At 47.1% G+C, this 17794-nt stretch overlaps 1 protein-coding gene across 6 annotated transcripts in view; it reads right to left on the minus strand.

The window, feature by feature from the left end:
- Nucleotides 1-8925, minus strand: part of Tcp11l1 (t-complex 11 like 1) — a 36999-nt gene extending 28074 nt beyond the window's left edge. Inside the window, exons 1-4 of one of the 6 annotated variants that reach the window (XM_076570214.1) lie at nt 8787-8909; nt 8257-8331; nt 4712-4843; nt 4089-4272 (exon numbers count right to left, since the gene is read on the minus strand). In XM_076570214.1, the coding sequence (XP_076426329.1) occupies nt 4089-4248 (160 nt within the window). In that variant the 5' untranslated portion in view covers nt 4249-4272; nt 4712-4843; nt 8257-8331; nt 8787-8909. Of the gene's footprint in view, nt 1-4088; nt 4273-4711; nt 4844-8143; nt 8332-8786 lie in introns of all 6 variants that reach the window. The other 5 variants (XM_076570213.1, XM_015994791.3, XM_076570216.1 and 2 more) reach the window with 5 other exon arrangements.
- Nucleotides 8926-17794: the final 8869 nt, after the last annotated feature.

Consider the following 17794-nt stretch of genomic DNA (forward strand, 5'->3'; position numbering starts at 1 on the left):
TGAGTTGGGGCCAGAGGTCAGTCCAGGATGTCATTCCCCAGGAGCCATCCATCTTGTTTTTTGAGCTATGTTCTGGAACTTGGAACTTACCAAGAATGCTAGGTGGCCAGCAAACTCTGCAGATCCAGTTGTCTCTGCCTCTTCTGGTCTGAACTATAGACATGTGCCACCTTACCTAGCTGTTTTATGTGGCTTATGGGATTCAAATTCAGGTCCTTAAGCTTGGGCAAAGACGTTACCAATTGATCTATCTCCTCAGGCATCCAGGTAGTTTCTTATAAAGCAAAACATATGTTTACCACATGTCCCAGAAATCCCACTCCTAATCCATTACCCAAAAAAACAGAAAGTAGGGTCATGTAAAGACTTGTGCTCAAATATTAATAATTGTATTCACAAAACCTTGACAAATCCAAATGTCTATTAATTACAGAAAGATAAAGAAGTTGTGTATCACCACAAATGGGATGTTACTTGTCAAGAAAAAGGAACTACTGTTAAATGCAAAACCACACATTTCAGAAGAACTTTCTCTCCTGACAATGTCAGATATAAACAGCCATATTCACTAGGATTCCATTTTTAAAAATATTTTTAAATTAATACATGTGCATTGTGTGTGTGTGCAGATGTGCATGCCTGCACACATATGTGGAGGCTAGAGGTTAAGTTATGGGAGTCCAAGGATTGAACTCAAGTCATGAGGCTCGGCAGGGAGTACCTTCCTCACGGAGCCACCGTATTAGCCCTTAACTCCATTCATACGAAGTCACACCAACAGCAAGACCACACAGAAAGCAGATCAGTGGTTACCAAGGGCTGAGGTGGACAGAGAGATTTGCTGCCAAGAGGCACAAGAAAATTATGGAGTTGATGATGCTATCCTAGCAGCTCAAGGTTGTGGTGCACATATAAATTATAAGGTCATCCAACCATGCTCTGGCTGTCACACATTCCATTTGTAAAGTTCTAAGGCACTCAAGGATTTCAGATATATCCGTGGAGGTGTGTGTGTGTGTGTGTGTGTGTGTGTGACGTGTGTAAATATATATACACATCTTTTTATAGGTTTTGTTTTTGTTTTTTTGAGACAGGGTTTCTCTGTGTAACATCTTTGGCTGTCCTGGAACTCACTTTGTAGATCAGACTGGCCTCAAACTCACAGAGATCCTCCTGCCCCTGCCTCCTGAGTGCTGGGATTAAAGGTGTAGGCCATCACCACCTGGCTAATTTTTTAAATCTTAAAAAAAAAAAAAAAAAAAACCACACACACACACACACAAAAAAAAAAACCCCACAAAAAACCCCAATACTTTGGTAGACATATAATTTTATCAATTTATTAAAGATCAAAGAAAATTTACATACTAATAGATATGCTTATAAAAATATTTTATATAATTAATTGAATCTTCGCTGAATAGTTAATACTGAAGTACACACAGCATCTTCAATGTTTTTCAAAGTTTATCAACATTCTGACTTTGTAATTATTCACACTGAGAACATTGTTTTATATATGTAGTAAAAATAGTAAAAGCACCTTTAGCGTCCTTTTAGAAATTTTGTCCTAATCTAAATTTCAATTATTTTTTAATAATATTCAAACATCAATTTTGTTTGTTTGTTTGTTGTTTTGGTTTTTGGAGACACGGTTTCTCCGTGTAGCCCTGGCTATCCTGGAACTCACTCTGTAGACCAAGCTGGCCTCGAACTCAGAGATTTGCCTACTTCTGCCTCCTAAGTGCTATGTGCCACCACCACTCGGCTCAAACATAAATTTAAAAAATAATTTTTAAAAGAATGATATGGGGCCAGGCAGTGGTGGCATGTGCCTTTAATCCTAGCACTCGGGAGGCAGAGCCAGACAGATCTCTGTGAGTTCAAGGCCAGCCTGGTCTACAGAGTGAGATCCAGGGCAGGCACCAAAGCTACACAGAGAAACCCTGTCCCAAAAAAACAACAAAAGCATATGTCTGTGCACATCTACATGAATGTGAGTGTTGGTACCCAAAGAGGGGTAAAAAAACATTCGATTCCCTGAAGCTGGAGTCACAGGCAGTTGTCAATCACCCAACGTGGATGCTGGGAACAAAACCTGGGTCTTTTTTTTAGCAGCTTCTGACTCCTTGAAAATTTGGTCATAGATGCTAGGAAAATACTCTTGCCTTAGACAGAACCACATGTATTTTCAAATAGTGTAGCCTAATACTAACTTTGCATTAATTTAGAGCCATGCTGTCATTGACAGAATGCCAAAAAGAAAGTCTGTCCTTCACAGAATAACTGAAAAGATAAACCAGAAACCCCGTCTTTATTAGAAATTACAGTTAATAAAAACTATGTTAGCAGTCTATATCTTGTTAGTCAGTTTTCTGCTGCTGTAGGGAGTGCTGGAGACAAATGAACTCATTAAGAGACAAAGTTGTTGGGTGTGGTAGCTTACACCTGGAATCCCAGCACTCAGAAACTGAGGCAGTTAGACTACATGAGTTTGAGGCCAAGCCCAAAGTGAGTTCCAGGGAAGCCTAGTCTACAGAGTGAGACCTTGACTCACATACATACATACATACATACATACATACATACATACATACAAGCTGGGTATGGTAGTACAAGTCTGTAACCCAGCACTTTGGAAATGGAAACAGAATGATCGAGAGTTCAAGATTATCCTTAACTACCGAGTTTGAGTCCAGCCTGGGCTACATGAGGCTGGACCTCAAAAAATCATTCGGGTTGGGGGTTGGCTTACGGTTTTGAAAGTTCCAGATCTAGTAGAGATCTAGTAGAGCCATCCTTTGGGGTCCGCAGTGAGCCGCACACAATGGCAGGGTCCACATGACTGAATAGTTACTCAACTCAGCCAAAAGCAAAAGGAGAATGAAGAAGTGGCCAGGGCCCCAATCACCCCCTGAAGGGCAGTCACCAGTGACCCTCCCTCCTAAAGTTTCTACCGACTCCTCAGAATGCCACAGCTGAATACCAGCTTTTAACACATGGGCCAATGGAGGGCATTTCCGACTCAAATTATAGCCTCCACATTACAGCACCCAGTCCCGCCATCAGAAATGCAACAGAAGACATGATACTAGTTAGCAGTAGTGACAACCACTGATGTTTATGGAGCACCTACTGCTTCTAAGCTCCATCTGTAGTGCTTTACATGAATTCATTTCATGTCCGTAACTACCCTAGGGGACAGAGTGCCTCATGTTAAAGATGGGAAACCACCTCCCTAACTACACACATCTGAGACCGCAACTCCTACATAAACACCAATTTGTGCTACCCTTATCAGTCTATGTGACCATAAACTAAGAAATGGGCCCCTTGTACGTATGTGCCCTAAGAACCCTATGTTGACTGATGAGTTAGTTATTCAGGAATGGCTTTCATGATTTTGGAAACATACCTCAAAACCCCAAATCTGTGACCTCCTTCCCTGTCTGCAGAACAACCGTTCCTTTTTACCCTTTGATAACATCAACCCTGGCATTCTTGGACGATGACACTCCCTCTAAGACCTGCATGTTTGGATTTGCTTCAAAAGGTTTGTGAAAAGACTCGAGCCAGGCAACTGTTGGTTACACGGGCAGAGCCGTCACCTTTCATCCAGGAGACTTCCTCCCTGTGGGACCTAAAATGATTTCTTCACTCAGCAAACTGACTCCCCTCTGCCTGTGGGAACCAAGCCCTGGGGAAATGAATTTAGGGTGTGGTAAAGCACTCTTTTTTTTTTTTTTTTAAACCTGCATAAGCACAGTCCTGGCTCCTAGGAGCCTCAGACTTTTCACTCTTTTAACTAAAGCTATAGTTTCACTCCACCCTCCTGTTTCTCAGACTACTTCTGAGAAAGGGAGGCCGGGGAGAGACAGGAACATTCTGGACATTATTCCCACACTTTAACTTCTCATGCAATTGTACACCCACAAGGAGCGAGGCTGCCATCGGGAAACTCTTGCTCTTGCCAACTGCTAACCATGGGCAGTCTCGTCTAGTCCGAGATCTTAGAGGAGAGCTACAGGAACCAGGAAGCCCTTCGTTCGGAAACAACAATCAGTGCTTTCAAAGTCGGGTTCGCTTACAGTGAGGTCTTCCCACTCTTTGGGGACTAGGTGAGTCCGACTTCACTTTCTTCTGTAAAGCTTCATCAGAACGTTCCAGAGCACCTTCCAGGCCTTGCTCAGAGTCAGGCTTTGACTCTCCTGCTTCATTTATATGGGACTTGTCAAGGTTTTCAGACATCCTCAGTGAAGTCTATTCACTCTTCTAGGAAAGAAAGACAATGAGCCAAACATATGCATACCGGTCACTAGCTGACGAACAAAGCCAGGTCTCTGAGTTTGGGTTCTCTCAACAGGCTTTCAGAAGTTTTAATCATTTACACTCTACCTCAGTAATCAAAGACACTTAAGCAATGGCACCTGTAAGTCTTGAGGATCGCTGGAATATTTGTATCCCACTCCTGAATAACATGTCACAAGTGGGGGGAGGGGCTTAAACGGAGAGAAGACATACACTGCCTGCTCCTGCTTTAATCAAAGGAAGTGGTGACTCAATCTTAAGTCTTTATTTAGAGACAGTATTTCCCTACATAGCCCTTACTGACCCTGGGCTGTCTATGTCGTCCAGTCTGGCCTTGAACTCATGACCTTCCTGCCCCCAATTCATAAATGCTAAGACTACAGATGTGCACCACCACACCCACCTGAAACTAACACTCTTTACTTTCATGGCTGGAGCTTACAGGAAGAGTCCTTCAAAGCTGGGCCTGGTTACACACTCTTGTAATCCCAGCACTTGGGAGGCGGAGGACGGAGCAACTTCAGGACCAGGGTCACTTAAGAAAAAATAAACATCACCAAAAAGCAAATCATTGGAAACAATGCTTCTAGCCACCTTCCAGTACTGTGCTGAGGAGATGGATGGCTTCTAGTCCTATTGTGTGGATAAAGATACCTGGGAATGGCAGTTGGAGAGATGGCTGGGTAGGTAAGGTGCTTTCTCTAAAAGCTTGAGGACCTGAATTCAGATCCCTTGCACCCACTGAAACCAGGCACTTAATCATGCCTGGAAGATATTCAAAGTTGATCTCTCTGGCTTCTATGTCCATGCACAGGTGAGTACTCACCCACAACTTTTCCCTTAGATTCTAAAAAAGTAACTGGGAGACGCAGGCAGGTCTCTGTGAATTCCAGGCCAGCCTGGTCTACAGAGTGAGAGCTCCAGGACAGCCCAACCTACAAAATGAGACCCTGTCTCAAAAAACAAATGAAATAATAAATAAAAGTAAATGGGGGTGACAAATAGTACTGTCTAGACTCTATGAAGTATTTAAGAGAAATGTGTGGGGCATATATTTTTTTTTTCAATTTGTTTTTTGAGACAGGGTTTCTCTGGGTAGCCCTGGCTGTCCTGGAACTCACTCTGCAGACCAGGCTGGCCTCAAACTCACAAGATTCACCTGCTTCTGCCTCGAGTACTGGGATTAAAGACATGAACCACCACCAACCAGCTTATATTTTTACGTAGTTGCTAATCAACAGGAACAGCGTATGAGTAAAGTAGGGAGTAGCAATCATAATGAATGTGACAGGGGTCTTCACTGTATTAGCTGCTGATAAGAACAGGAGTATAACCTGACACTCTAGTCCAGTTAATAAAGGCATTTTTCAGAAGATTTATTTAATGTGTATGCGTGTTTTTGCCTGAATGTATACCTGTGCACTCACTGTATATGTGCCTGATGCCCAAGCTGCTCAGAAGAGGGCAATGGATCCCCTGAAACTAGAGTTACCGATGGTTGTAAGACAACATGTGGGTGCTAGAATCAACCCTTCAACATCTGGAAGAGCAGCCAGTGGTCTTAACTGCTGAGCCAGTTCTCCAGCCCAAGACTGACTTATTTTTACTTTATATGTATGAGTGTTTGCCTGCACATATGTGGACCATGTGTGTGCAGTGCCCTCAGACACCAGAGGAGGGCATCAGATCCCTGGAACTGGAGTGAACAGGTGGTTGTGAGCTGCCACATGGGTGGTGGGAACCAATCTGCCCCCGCCCCCCACCTCCGCAGAGCAGCCAGCGCTCTGGACTGCTGAGCCACCTCTTCAACTCCATCAAGGAGTCTTTCAATCACATGAAAGGTTTTTAAGTCCTCCCCACCTTTCTCTGTTGTTAGGACATTTCCAGTTAAGAAAGACAATGCTTCTGCCTTTACAATACTGAACTAATTACACCCAGAAGATCACAAACTATCGTCATAAACACTAATTCAGCCGAATTACACGCTCGGCAGGTAATCAAGTATCTAAGGAAATGTAGGCTGTTTTAAGGAGATTTGGCACACTTCTCTTCTGCATGTTGGAGAAAAGAGTCGATTGATATAATTATCTAAAATCTCCAGAGGCCTCCATTAAATAGAATAAAGTTACTGGGATTGAAACTCCCAGGCCTGTTGTGATGGTTGGTCTCAACTGTCAACTTGGTGATATGTAGCTTCTACCTTGGAAAGGACCCTCTGTGAGAACTGTCCAGATTAGGCTGGCTCACAGGAATGCCTGTGAGAGACTGATTATGTTAATTGAGATGGGAAGACTCTCCATTTCCTGAGCTGGGTTCTGGTCTAACAAAAGGAGAGGAAACGATACACCAGCATTTGTTGGTTCTGTTTCTTGACAAAGAATGTAATGTGACCAGCTGCCACAGGTTACAGCCCTGGACTGAGAGCAAAAGAATCACCCTTAAGTGCTCAAGTACCTTCCGTCATTTATTTTTGTTTACTTTTGGAGGCAGGGTCTCACAACCCAGGCTGGCCTGAAATTCTATACAGAGAACAGGCTGGTCACCACCTCACAGGGAGCCGCCTGCCACTGCCTCTCAAAGGCTGGGATTAAGGGGTACCACCATGTCAAGGTGCATTTCACCTTTCGAATCCAGTGCCCACTCCCCTTTGGAGACAGGGTCTTTCTATGTAGCTCTGGCTGCAGAGAAACTTACCAAGTTAACCAGGTTGGTCCTGAACTCATAGAGCTCTGCTTGCCCCTACCTCCTGAGATCTGGGATAAAGGCAAGTGCCACCACACCCGACCCAAGGTTTCCTTCCAAAACCATCTCTTCACTGTCCTAAATCCTCCTAGAGTTTGGAAGTGCGACAGACCCAATGTATAACATCACCTACAGATTCCGTAAGAGAGAAAACCACACCTAACTTTACCCTCTTCACATGCCAAGGAGCAGCCCAGATGATGAAGTCATTCGGTGGGTGCAGAGAGGAGGAAAAGCAAGACTCCTTTAAACTCAGTAGACAGCCCCCAAAACCGTTCAGGTTCTGTCTCCTCCCAGGGCGCTTCCTCCAACCTTATGCATGTTTACACTTTCCTCCGAAAAACAAGACTCCTTTAAACTCAGTAGACAGCCCCCCAAACCGTTCAGGTTCTGTCTCCTCCCAGGGCGCTTCCTCCAACCTTATGCATGTTTACACTTTCCTCCAAAGTCCTGCAGGGCTGACTGCTAGACTGCTGGCACTCATCACTGCCTTCAATTCCAGTCAAAATATGATTATTTAAATAGGGATAGAGAGATGAAAACAATCCTGCCAGAGAGAGGCAGGCATGCTTGCAGAAGAGCCACAGTGAAACACAAAGTAGCATGACTTTGCTATTCTGAATAGCAGGAGGAAGCTGAGAAAACCTTCCCAGAAAGGATGACACGTGATCTATCTTTGCAAGGAGTAGAATTTCACCCAGTTATAAAGGGGGGATGGGGTGGGGATGGGAGGTGGGAAGGGGGGGTATTTCATTCCTCTGGCGGAAGCCATGGCACCTGAAATGGAAATGTGACAAGTAGTGAAGACGGGAAGGAAGAGTTGGGGGTCAGATGGGGAAAGTGCTAATTTGTACTTAAAAAACAAAAACAAAACTCTTCGCCTAGATTCTGAACTTCTCAAGAGCCAACCAAGACCAATCATATTCTCCATAAACTCTATTAGTCTATCTGCACCACCCCCAACGGCGGCAAACAGATACCCATCTGTTGATAGACATAAATCCCTGTGTCATCTGTGTGATGTCACGATTTGGGAGGGGTTGCCCAAAGTGCTGAAGGTAGCGCTGAACCTGTGGTTTGAAACTGACAATACCTTTGGTAAAAGCGATCCATTTTTCTTAAAATATCCTATTCTCCATCCCTCCTGAGATCCGATTCTGGCTCTTTAGAGGCTGTGTGACTTCAGTTTTCCACGGAGTTACGTACCTCCTCATCTAACGGATAAGTCTGTCTACACAGCGACCACAGGCTGGCATACAACCACCATTCCACGACTGGCAACTATAATTAAGAGCAGGAGGTGCATCCGGGGGCTATTTTAATTGCTCTCATTCATTGACTCAACAATCATAAAACCCTCCTGCTACCTAACCAGGAAACCGAGGGGAGGCGGATCCTGGCACGGGGACTCGCATCTGTCAGGAGCTGCTGCACGCGGGCCCAAGCTGAGCACAAAAGAATCCTCCAGAAAGGGCCATTCAGTGACAGAAAGGTCTCTGCCCGACTGGCGCCGAATCTTCGTCCGGATTCCGTTGTAAACAGCTGTTTCGGCGGGCGAGGGCGAGGCGGTGGCGCGCCGGGAGTGCGGCCTGGAGGGTGGACTCCCACCCGCCCCGGTCTCCTCTTCGCCTCCACCCGGCATCCCCGGGACCCGACCGGCCCGGGAGCGGCCAAGAAACGCCGGTGCTCCCTCCCCGTGCCTCCCGGGCTGCCCCGCCGGCCTCCACCCCGCTCACCTGCCGCGGCGTCGGCGATCTCCCTGCGGCCGCTCCCGCTGCGAATCCCGCGGGGCCGGCGCCGCCAAGGGGCGGGAGCGACGCGCGGCGGGCTGGGCGCCTGGGCCTCCACCCCTCCCGGACTGCCTCGCTCGCTCGCTCGCTCGCTCGTCGGGCTGCGGGCCGTCCTCTCAGCCCCGCGGCGGTGGGCAGCCGCCACGGTGACCGCTCCTCAGTGCTGGGCTGTGGGAGGCGGGTGCGAGCCGAGATGCGCCTGCCCGGCCTGGGGCGGCGCCATGTTGCTGTACGGCAGCGCTCCTGCTGTCACGAAGGGGCTCGGGAACCGGGGGCTCGCAGCCGAGCCGCACCGTGTTTGTGTGTGCAGATAAGGCCAGCGCGGGGTCTGGAGCGGAGCCTGGTGCGGGCCGAGGGGCGCGGCGGCGGCGGCGGCGGCGGGCGGCTCCCCGTCGCTCCCGCCGCCCAGGGAGGCGCCATGTTGCCGTACTGCAGAGCGGAGGCGCGCCGCCGGAGACGCGGGAGAAAAGTGAAGCGAGGGCGCGCCGTTAGTCAGGGGAAGGGAAAGGGGAAGGCGCCCGAGAAGCCACCTTCCTTGCCAGGACTTTGTGAAGTTTGAGTTTTTCATCATCTATTCCATCTTCGCTGTCTTGCCGCGCGCGCGCGGACACACACACACACACACACACACACACACACACACACACACACACGAAAACTGAGTTTTTCATCAACTCCAACGTCACTCCCTTGCCCCCCCCCCAACACGCCTGAACACTCGGCTTCACACACACACACACACACACACAAAAAAATTGAGTTTTTCATCATCAACTCCAACTTCACTCCCTTCCCCCCCCAACACACCTGCACACTCGGCTTCACAGACACACACACACACACACACACACACACACACCCTGCACACTTCGCTGCGTCTCAATGCCGTTTGGTTCTGAGCCTGAGTGGTTGCTCCCTTGGATGTGTGTAGCTGACCCAGGCTTCAGCTGACGCGATGAAAGGGGGTGGAGGAGCGCGGCGGTTCCCTCGCCCCCGGGGTTTGTTCAGAAAGTAGGTGAGCGCGCCGAGCAGTTGCGTTCCAGAGGGGAAGATCATTTCCCCTAAACACCATGCCGGGACAAGCCCACTCGGGAGTCTCATCTCCGTAGGTCCGTGAGGTTGGGGCCCGCATGATCTATGCTGCACTGAGAACACTACCTCCCACACACCTTGAACCCTGCAGCACTAAAATACCAAACCAACTACACCAACAAATACTTTGTTATCGGCCTCGATCTTAAATAGCAAAAGTCAGGTGACTTAACTGGGTTTATTTTTAATGCTTTATAACTGGGCATAAATTATGCATTTCTTAAAGCAAAGCAGTAAGTCTTCTACCTGTAGCCTATAAAACCTGGGTTTATTTAGATAGCTAGAACGGATGGGATTAATGCTTTCAAACTTCATTAAAACCCATGTAATTATTGCTAAAATATTTAAGCCTGGGTATAGTACAGCATAGCCCTCTCAAACCATGTACCAGGAGGCACACTGGATATTCTGTTATAACAGACGTGGCTTAATGCTCTTCCAGAGGACCGGAGCTCCGTGCACACGGTGTGGCTCACAACCACACCTAACTCCAGGAGATCCCGTGCCCTCTTTTGATCTCAGGGTACCAGCATGCACCTGCACACACACACACACATCTTTAAAAAGCAAACCGGCGCTGGAGAGATTGTTCGGTGGGTAAAGGTGCCCGACACCAAGCCCGTTGACCTTTGTCCCATCGTGATCTCTGGAACCCACATCGAAGGACACAGCAGAGGCCTGACAGTTGTCCCCTGACCTCCACTTCCGGGCCTTGACACTTGAGAATGGGCTCACACACACTAAATATAAATAAATACATAAATAAGCCATCGTGGGATGCCGAGATGTCTCCGCAAGCATTTGACAAGCAAGCCTGACAATCTGAGATGATTCCTAGGACCCACATAAAGGTGGAAAGAGAGAACTAACTCCACAAAGTGGTCTTCTGATCTCCACAAGAGCAGTGGCTGGTGTGCTCACACATAGTATGCCCACACCAACTAAAAATAAAACAGTTCTCAGATGATCCACTTTAGGAGAATACAACTAAATAAAAAGCCATTCAACTAATTGAACGTTCAGTTCTTGTAATAGGTCTTGTTGGACTTTCTTTTGGGACCACCAGCCCCCAAATAATGACATGGAGACATTAATTATGAAACCTTGGCCTTTAGCTTAGGCTTGTTCCTAACTAGCTCTTATAACTTAAATTAACCTGTTTCTAGTCATCTACATTCTGCCACGTGGCTTTTTACCTCTCCTCTGTTCTCTATGTCCGACTTCCTCCGTGTCTCACTGGTAACTCCCTCAAGCACCTAGATTCATCCCGAGTTCCTCTTTCTGCCTGGAAGTCCCACCTAACCTTTCCTGTCTAGCTATTGGCCATTCAGCTGTTTATTAAAGCAATCAGATGCCTTAGGCAGGTAAGGTAAAACAGCAACACATCTTTACACAGTTTTCTCAACTATCCCACAACAAATTCTCCTGAATTCAGATTAATGTGCCTATGTCTAGTTGGTGAGGACATTTGTTTTGTGGGGTTTTGTTTTTTGTTTTTTTTTTGGAAGTCTTCTCACTATGTAGCTCTTGGCTGGCCTGGGACTCCCTATGTAGACCAGGCTAGCCTCAAATTCAGAGATCCACTTGCCTCTGCCTCCCAAGTACTGGGATTAAAGACATAACAACTAACAAAGAGGAAAAGAAATTCTAAAACTGTGACATCTGAAAACTGTGTGGGTGATGCCAGGCAAGAAGAATGAAACACTTCCCAGGTGATTCTACCATGCAGCCAGAGGAACACACATACACTGTGAGAGACATCTGCCTTCCTTGAAGGGTCTCTCAAACCAAGTCTCCCTTGGAAAGGATAAGACGATACCAAAGCCATTCCATTTCAACTTGGGATGATTCATCTGTAATCTCTTGATACTTAAAAAGTTTCCTTTAAATATTATAAACATTCACATGTGAATTTAAGTATTATAAACATGTGCCAGTTTGATCTTTGGCTGTAAGGATTGGAAACTCAAACTAACCTTGAGATAAAGGGAGTTCAGTGCCAGGCTATGGTCTGGAAAGAGAAAGGAAACAGCTGTCCCGTGGGTGAGCTGCTGCTGTCACCCTCCCGGGACATACAGGATCGCTCTGCCTGGTCCTTATTTCAGGTTTGTCTTGGTGATGCTCCCTCATGCTTTAGATTTGCCTGGGTAGAATTTGGCCATTCAGGATGACTTTTGCGTAAAGCCTGTCTCCTTAGTCTGTAGGAGGCTGCCTTCAGATGAGATGCTCGGTCTCCGTCTCCTCTGCTGAGCCGAGACCAAGCTCAGTCACCTCAGCACTGAGCACGCACATGGGGACAAGCCCTGTAGAAGACATCATGAATGAGTGAAGAGGGGACCCACCGAGCTGGGGTAAGGGCAGTTGTAGTGACCCACACGGCCCTTGAAGTTTATGACGTCTTCAGAAAATGATAGATTTACTGATGTTTTCCTATTGGCTTAGCAGTTGCACATGACTCTGCTGATATTTTAATTATCATCTTCGGCCCCACACATCCCACCCTCCACCCCGCAGTCAGCGACCTGCCAGTCACTCAGGCCATGGCTCTGCCTCAGCCTTGATATGTAGGTTTAAACTAATCTCTGTGGTTCTACTTACCAACAAAGACTCGGAAGTCAGATGCAGAAGTGAAAACCTGCTAGACCAGAGAGGGCAAGAAGTAAGCAGCTGACCTTGCTTTTTGGCTGGCGATCCACTCTTGTATTCCTGGCTCCTCTAGACTCTATGGCTAATTCTGGTCAACTAGTTGCTGGCTCCACCCCCAAGCCAAGGTTGATTTTATTTAATTAACACAAAACAAACTTGGGGTTCACAAAGTGATTGAATATCCCACTGTTGATTGTTTTATTCTTTTTGGGGGGCCTGCCACCCAGCTCCCAAATAAATCACGCATGGAGGTTTATTCCTTCTTATGAATGCCTGGCCTTAGTTTGGCTTAGTTTCTACCCAGCTTTTCTTAAATTATCCCAACTACCTTTTGCCTTGGGGCTTTTCCTGTTCCCTTACTTCTGTAAATCTTGCTCTTACTGTAGCTGGGTGGCTGGCCCCTGGAGTCCTCCTCCTTCTCTGGCTGCTAGATCCCTCCTTTTTTCTTTTTTCCTCCCAGATTTCTCCCTCTGTATATTCTCTCTGCCTGCCAGCTCCACCAATTCTTTCTCCTGCCTTATTGGCCAGCTCTTTATTAGACCACACGGTGTTTTAGACAGGCAAAGCAACACAGCTTCACAGGATAAACAAATGTGACATAAACAAAAGTAACACGCCTTAAAATAATATTCTGCAACATCCTGCAACAATTTACCTTGAAATATCCTTTTTTTTTTCTTTTTAAATATTTACTTTATGTATATGAGTGCTCTATCTTCAGGTACACCTTTATACCAGGAAAGGGCATCAGATCCCACTAGAGATGGTTGTGAGCCACCCTGTGGTTGCTAGGAATTGAACTCAGGACCTCTGGAAGAGCAGGCACTGCTTTTAAACACTGAGCCATCTCTCTAGCCCCAAAATACCCTATTCTTGGGCCAGTCAGCTGGCTGACTGGGTAAAGGTGATTGCTGCAGAGCCTGATGACCTGAATCTGATCCCAGGCTCCACATGACGGAAGAAATCTACTCTTCCAAGTTGTGCTGATCTTGACCTGCACGCTTGAGTACACATGCATAAATAAATGTAATATATTTCTAAAATTCTTATTAAGTTTGAGGTACATGGCCCTACTGCAGGCAGGGTCTGTGTTGATGTCCGTGGCTCCTGTTGCCATGAAGGCCACACAGATTTCTGGGCTCTGGACTGCCACCTGGAGCAGTGTTGGTGCCCGAGGGCTGTGGTACTGTTGGGGCCATGCTGATCTGGTGACCTGTGCTGCCACCTGGGGCCATGGTGATGTCCAGATCTGGGCTGCTGACAAGGCCCATGTCTGGATCTGTGGTCCTACTGCAGCCAGGGTCTGCTTTGAAGTCTGTGGCCCACGTTGCCACCAGGGGCCACAGGGAGGCCTGGGGTCTGGGCCACAACCTATGGCCTTGTTGGAGTCTGGGGGCCATGGTGCAGCCAGGGCCATACAGTCCTGTTGGTTATTTTTTCTACTCTTTTGCTCTTTGTTCTTTGTTCTCTTGGAGGCGGGGGAGACACCACCCAGTTCCCAAATAAATCACACACGGAGGCTTATTCTTAATTATAAATGCCCAGGCTTAGCTTGGCTTGTTTCTAGCCAGCTTTCCTTAAATTTAATTAGCCCCATCAACCTTTTGCCTCTGGGCTTTTTCCTTTTCTTACTTCCGTATATCTTACTTACACTCTTACTCTGTGGCTGGTTGAGAGACTGTGTGGCTCTGTGACTGTGTGGCTGACCCCTAACATTCTCCTCTCCTCATTCTCTTGCTCTTTCTTTTTCTTCTCCCAGATTTCTCCTATTTATTCTCTCTGCCTGCCAACCCCACCTATCCTTTCTCCTGCCTCACTATTGGCCGCTCAGCTCTTTATTAGACCACGAGGTGTTTTAGACAGGCAAAGTAACACAGCTTCACAGAGATAAACAAACGCAACATAAAAGAATGCAACACAGCTTTGCATCATTAAACAAATGTTCCATAGCATAAACAAAAGTAACATACCTTAAAATAATATTCTACAACAATACAGATCTGAGTAGCCTGTGCTCCTACCTGTTGCCATAGTGATGTCCGGGCTAGAGCTGCAGCTGAGGGTCATGCACATCTGGGTCCATGGCCCCACTGCAGTCACGGTCTGTGTTGACATCTGTGGCTCCTCTTAGCATGAGTGCCATGCAGATTTCCAGGGTCTGAGAGCTGCACTGCCACCAGGGCCATGCTGGTCTGGATGTCCTGTGCTGCCACCTGGGGCCACGGTGATGTCCGGACCTGGGCTGCTGTTGAGGACCATGTCTGAATTCATGGTCCTACCACAGCCGGGGTCTATGTTGAAGTCCGAGGCCCATGTTGCCACCAAAGGTGACATGGTAGTCCAGGGTCCGGCTACCACCTGTGGCCTTGCTGGTGTCCAGGGGCTGTGCTTCCACCAGAGCCAGAGTGTCATGGAAGCCCAAGCTGCTGCCTAGGGCCATGTTTGGGTCTGTGGTCCTGCTGCAGCTGGGATCTGTGTTGATGTCTGTGGCCCATCTCACCTCAGGGGAACATGGGAACCAGGTGTGATGAAATCAGAGGGCCATGCTGAGCTGGGCTCGCTCTTTGCTGGCTCTGGAGTACCTCCCCCTGCCCCTCACTGGACAATGCAGCAAGAGAGCTGCCTCCCTGCACTCGGGAGAGACGGCCCCACTCCCTACATGGGTGAGCAAGAACTGGCCCGATGGCCTGGGTGTAGGGGAGCTGGCTCTGCCCCTTGCCTAAGGAGGGCGGCCCCAGTGACCTGGACTGACCAGCTCAACTACCACGCAGGCCCACAGTTGGGCCTGGGGTTGGTCCATCCTAACACCTACCCCATCTAGGACCTGCTGGAGCTCATGAAGGGACTGGTCCTATGGAAAGATACCCGCAGGATCTCCATGACTTGGGGTGGCCGAGGGATATCTGAGAGGAGTTTTGGTGAGGACCCAGTGATGACGATGTACCAGAAACCAGAGGCCTTAAACCAGACCAATGACTCATTGCAATGGACATTTACAAGTAAAGCTGATAGGTCAAAAGGGTATACTGTGTGATGCACTGTGGCTCCCAATGCCACCAGGATGAAGGAAGAGGTGTTGGAGGGGCGGGAAAGATGAAATGAAGTGGTTTTTTTGTTGTTTGCTTGTCTTGGTTTTGTTTTGAATTTTCTTTTGAGGGGGGAGTACTGCAGGGATGAGGGGAGGATATGGTGGAGGGACTGGAGGTGAGCAGAATTAAGGTACAGGATGTGAAATTCTTAAAGATTCAATAAGGAATTACATTAAGTAAAAAAGAAAAGTTTGAGGTATGCTGCCCCACCCTCACCCCAGACAAGATCTTGCTATGTAGCTCAGGCTAACCTGCAACTCACAATCTTCCTGTTTCAGCCTCTGAAGTACTGGGATTAGACACTGGCCATCATATCTGGCTTTAAACTGTGATTTTATTTTAATGTTTTCCATGAAATGAACATTCTGGTAGAATGTCGATTCTAACAGGTGCTGGAGCCATGGATCAGTTAGGAGCACTGGCTGCTCTTCTAGAGGACCTGGGTTCAATGCCCAGCTCCCACATGGCAGTTCACAACTGCATACAATTTCCAGGGGATCTGAGTCCCTCTTCTGACCTTGGTGGGTAACACACACACACACACACACACACACACACACACACACACACATTATGCACAGACATAGATGCAGGCAAAATGCCAATACACACACACACACACACACACACACACACACACACACACACAAATGAACGAGCCAGGCATGGTGGTAAAAGTCTTTAATCCTAGTACTTGGGGGGAAGAAGCAAATGGATCTCTGAGTTTGAGGCCAGCCTGGTCTAGAGTGAGTTCCAGGATAGCCAGGGCTACACAGAGAAACCCTATCTTTAAAAAAAAAAAAAAAAAGCATGAACACTGCTAGCAGTTAGAAAATGAATGCTCCTGTCTTTTCCTGAAGGTGTTAGTTCTGGGAGCCAAAGAATCATGCTTTAATTATGTGCAAAACAAAGATTGCAATCCAGATAGTGTGCAGCTGCTCCGCCAACGTGTGGATCTCTCCAGTTTCAGTAGCCTCCTTCTGCAAACTTCCTCTCACACTGAAGTCACGATCTCTTTCCTTCACCGCTTCTAAAGGTGCCTCTTTTTCTTACATGTGCCAAAAGTCTGGCTTTCCTAAGATAACTGGTATCATATATATTAGAGCCCTCAGCCTTCTGTTGGAAGACTAGCTGCTATTAAGGGAGATCACTCACAGTATGCCAGCAGACTGGGGCAGTCTTCAAGTTTTCCCTACCACTTGAAAACATCTCCCATTACATTGATTTTGTATGTGTGGGCGGGTATGTGTGTTACGTGTGTGTGGGCACCTGTGCCACAACACGTATGTGGTCAGAGGGAAACCTACGGAAGTTCTCTCCTTCTCCCATGTGGGTCCCAAGGATCGAACTCAGTTTCTTAGGCTTGGTGGCAGGTGTCTTTACCCACTGAGCCACGGCAACTCTTATAAAGAAAAACATTTAATTGGGATAGCTCACTCCCAGTTCAGAGGTTCAGTCCATTATCATCATGGTGGGACATGGTGCTGGAGAAGGAGCTGAGAGTCCTACATCTTGCAGGCAACAGGAAGTGGACTGAGTGTCACACTGAGCAAAACTTGAGCATATATGAGACCTCAAAGCCTGCTCCCATAGTGACACACTTCCTCCAACAAGGACACACCTACTCCAATAAAGCCATACCCCCTAATAGTGCCACTCCCTTTGGGGGCCATTTTCTACCACCATTATCCTGTCTCAAAAAAAAATGAAAACTAAAACCAGAAACATAATCCCTACTAATATGTAGGCTTCCTGTTGAATACTTTTATTATTAGATGTGTTTATTTTATATGAATGAGGATGTAGATGTGCTGTGTGTGTACATTGTCCACAGAAGTCAGAAGAGGGCATTGGGTCCCCTGAGACCAGAGTTACATATGGCTGTGAGCCACCATGTAGGTGTTGGGACCTAAACCCAGGTCTTCTACAAGAGCAACAAGTGCTCTTAACTGCTGAGCCATCTCTCCAGCCCCAGTACTTTCTTACATAAATATATTACTGTCATATCCTCTAAATCCCTATGATATTCTATATAAATTCAACATAATAATTGTACATCAACTCTCCTTAAGGACTCATCTAGTCCTTAACACCAATACATCATTTGAGTAATGGTTTTTTGACACA

Source organism: Peromyscus maniculatus, chromosome 4, assembly GCF_049852395.1.
Source record: "Peromyscus maniculatus bairdii isolate BWxNUB_F1_BW_parent chromosome 4, HU_Pman_BW_mat_3.1, whole genome shotgun sequence".
NCBI classification, from domain to species: domain Eukaryota; kingdom Metazoa; phylum Chordata; class Mammalia; order Rodentia; family Cricetidae; genus Peromyscus; species Peromyscus maniculatus.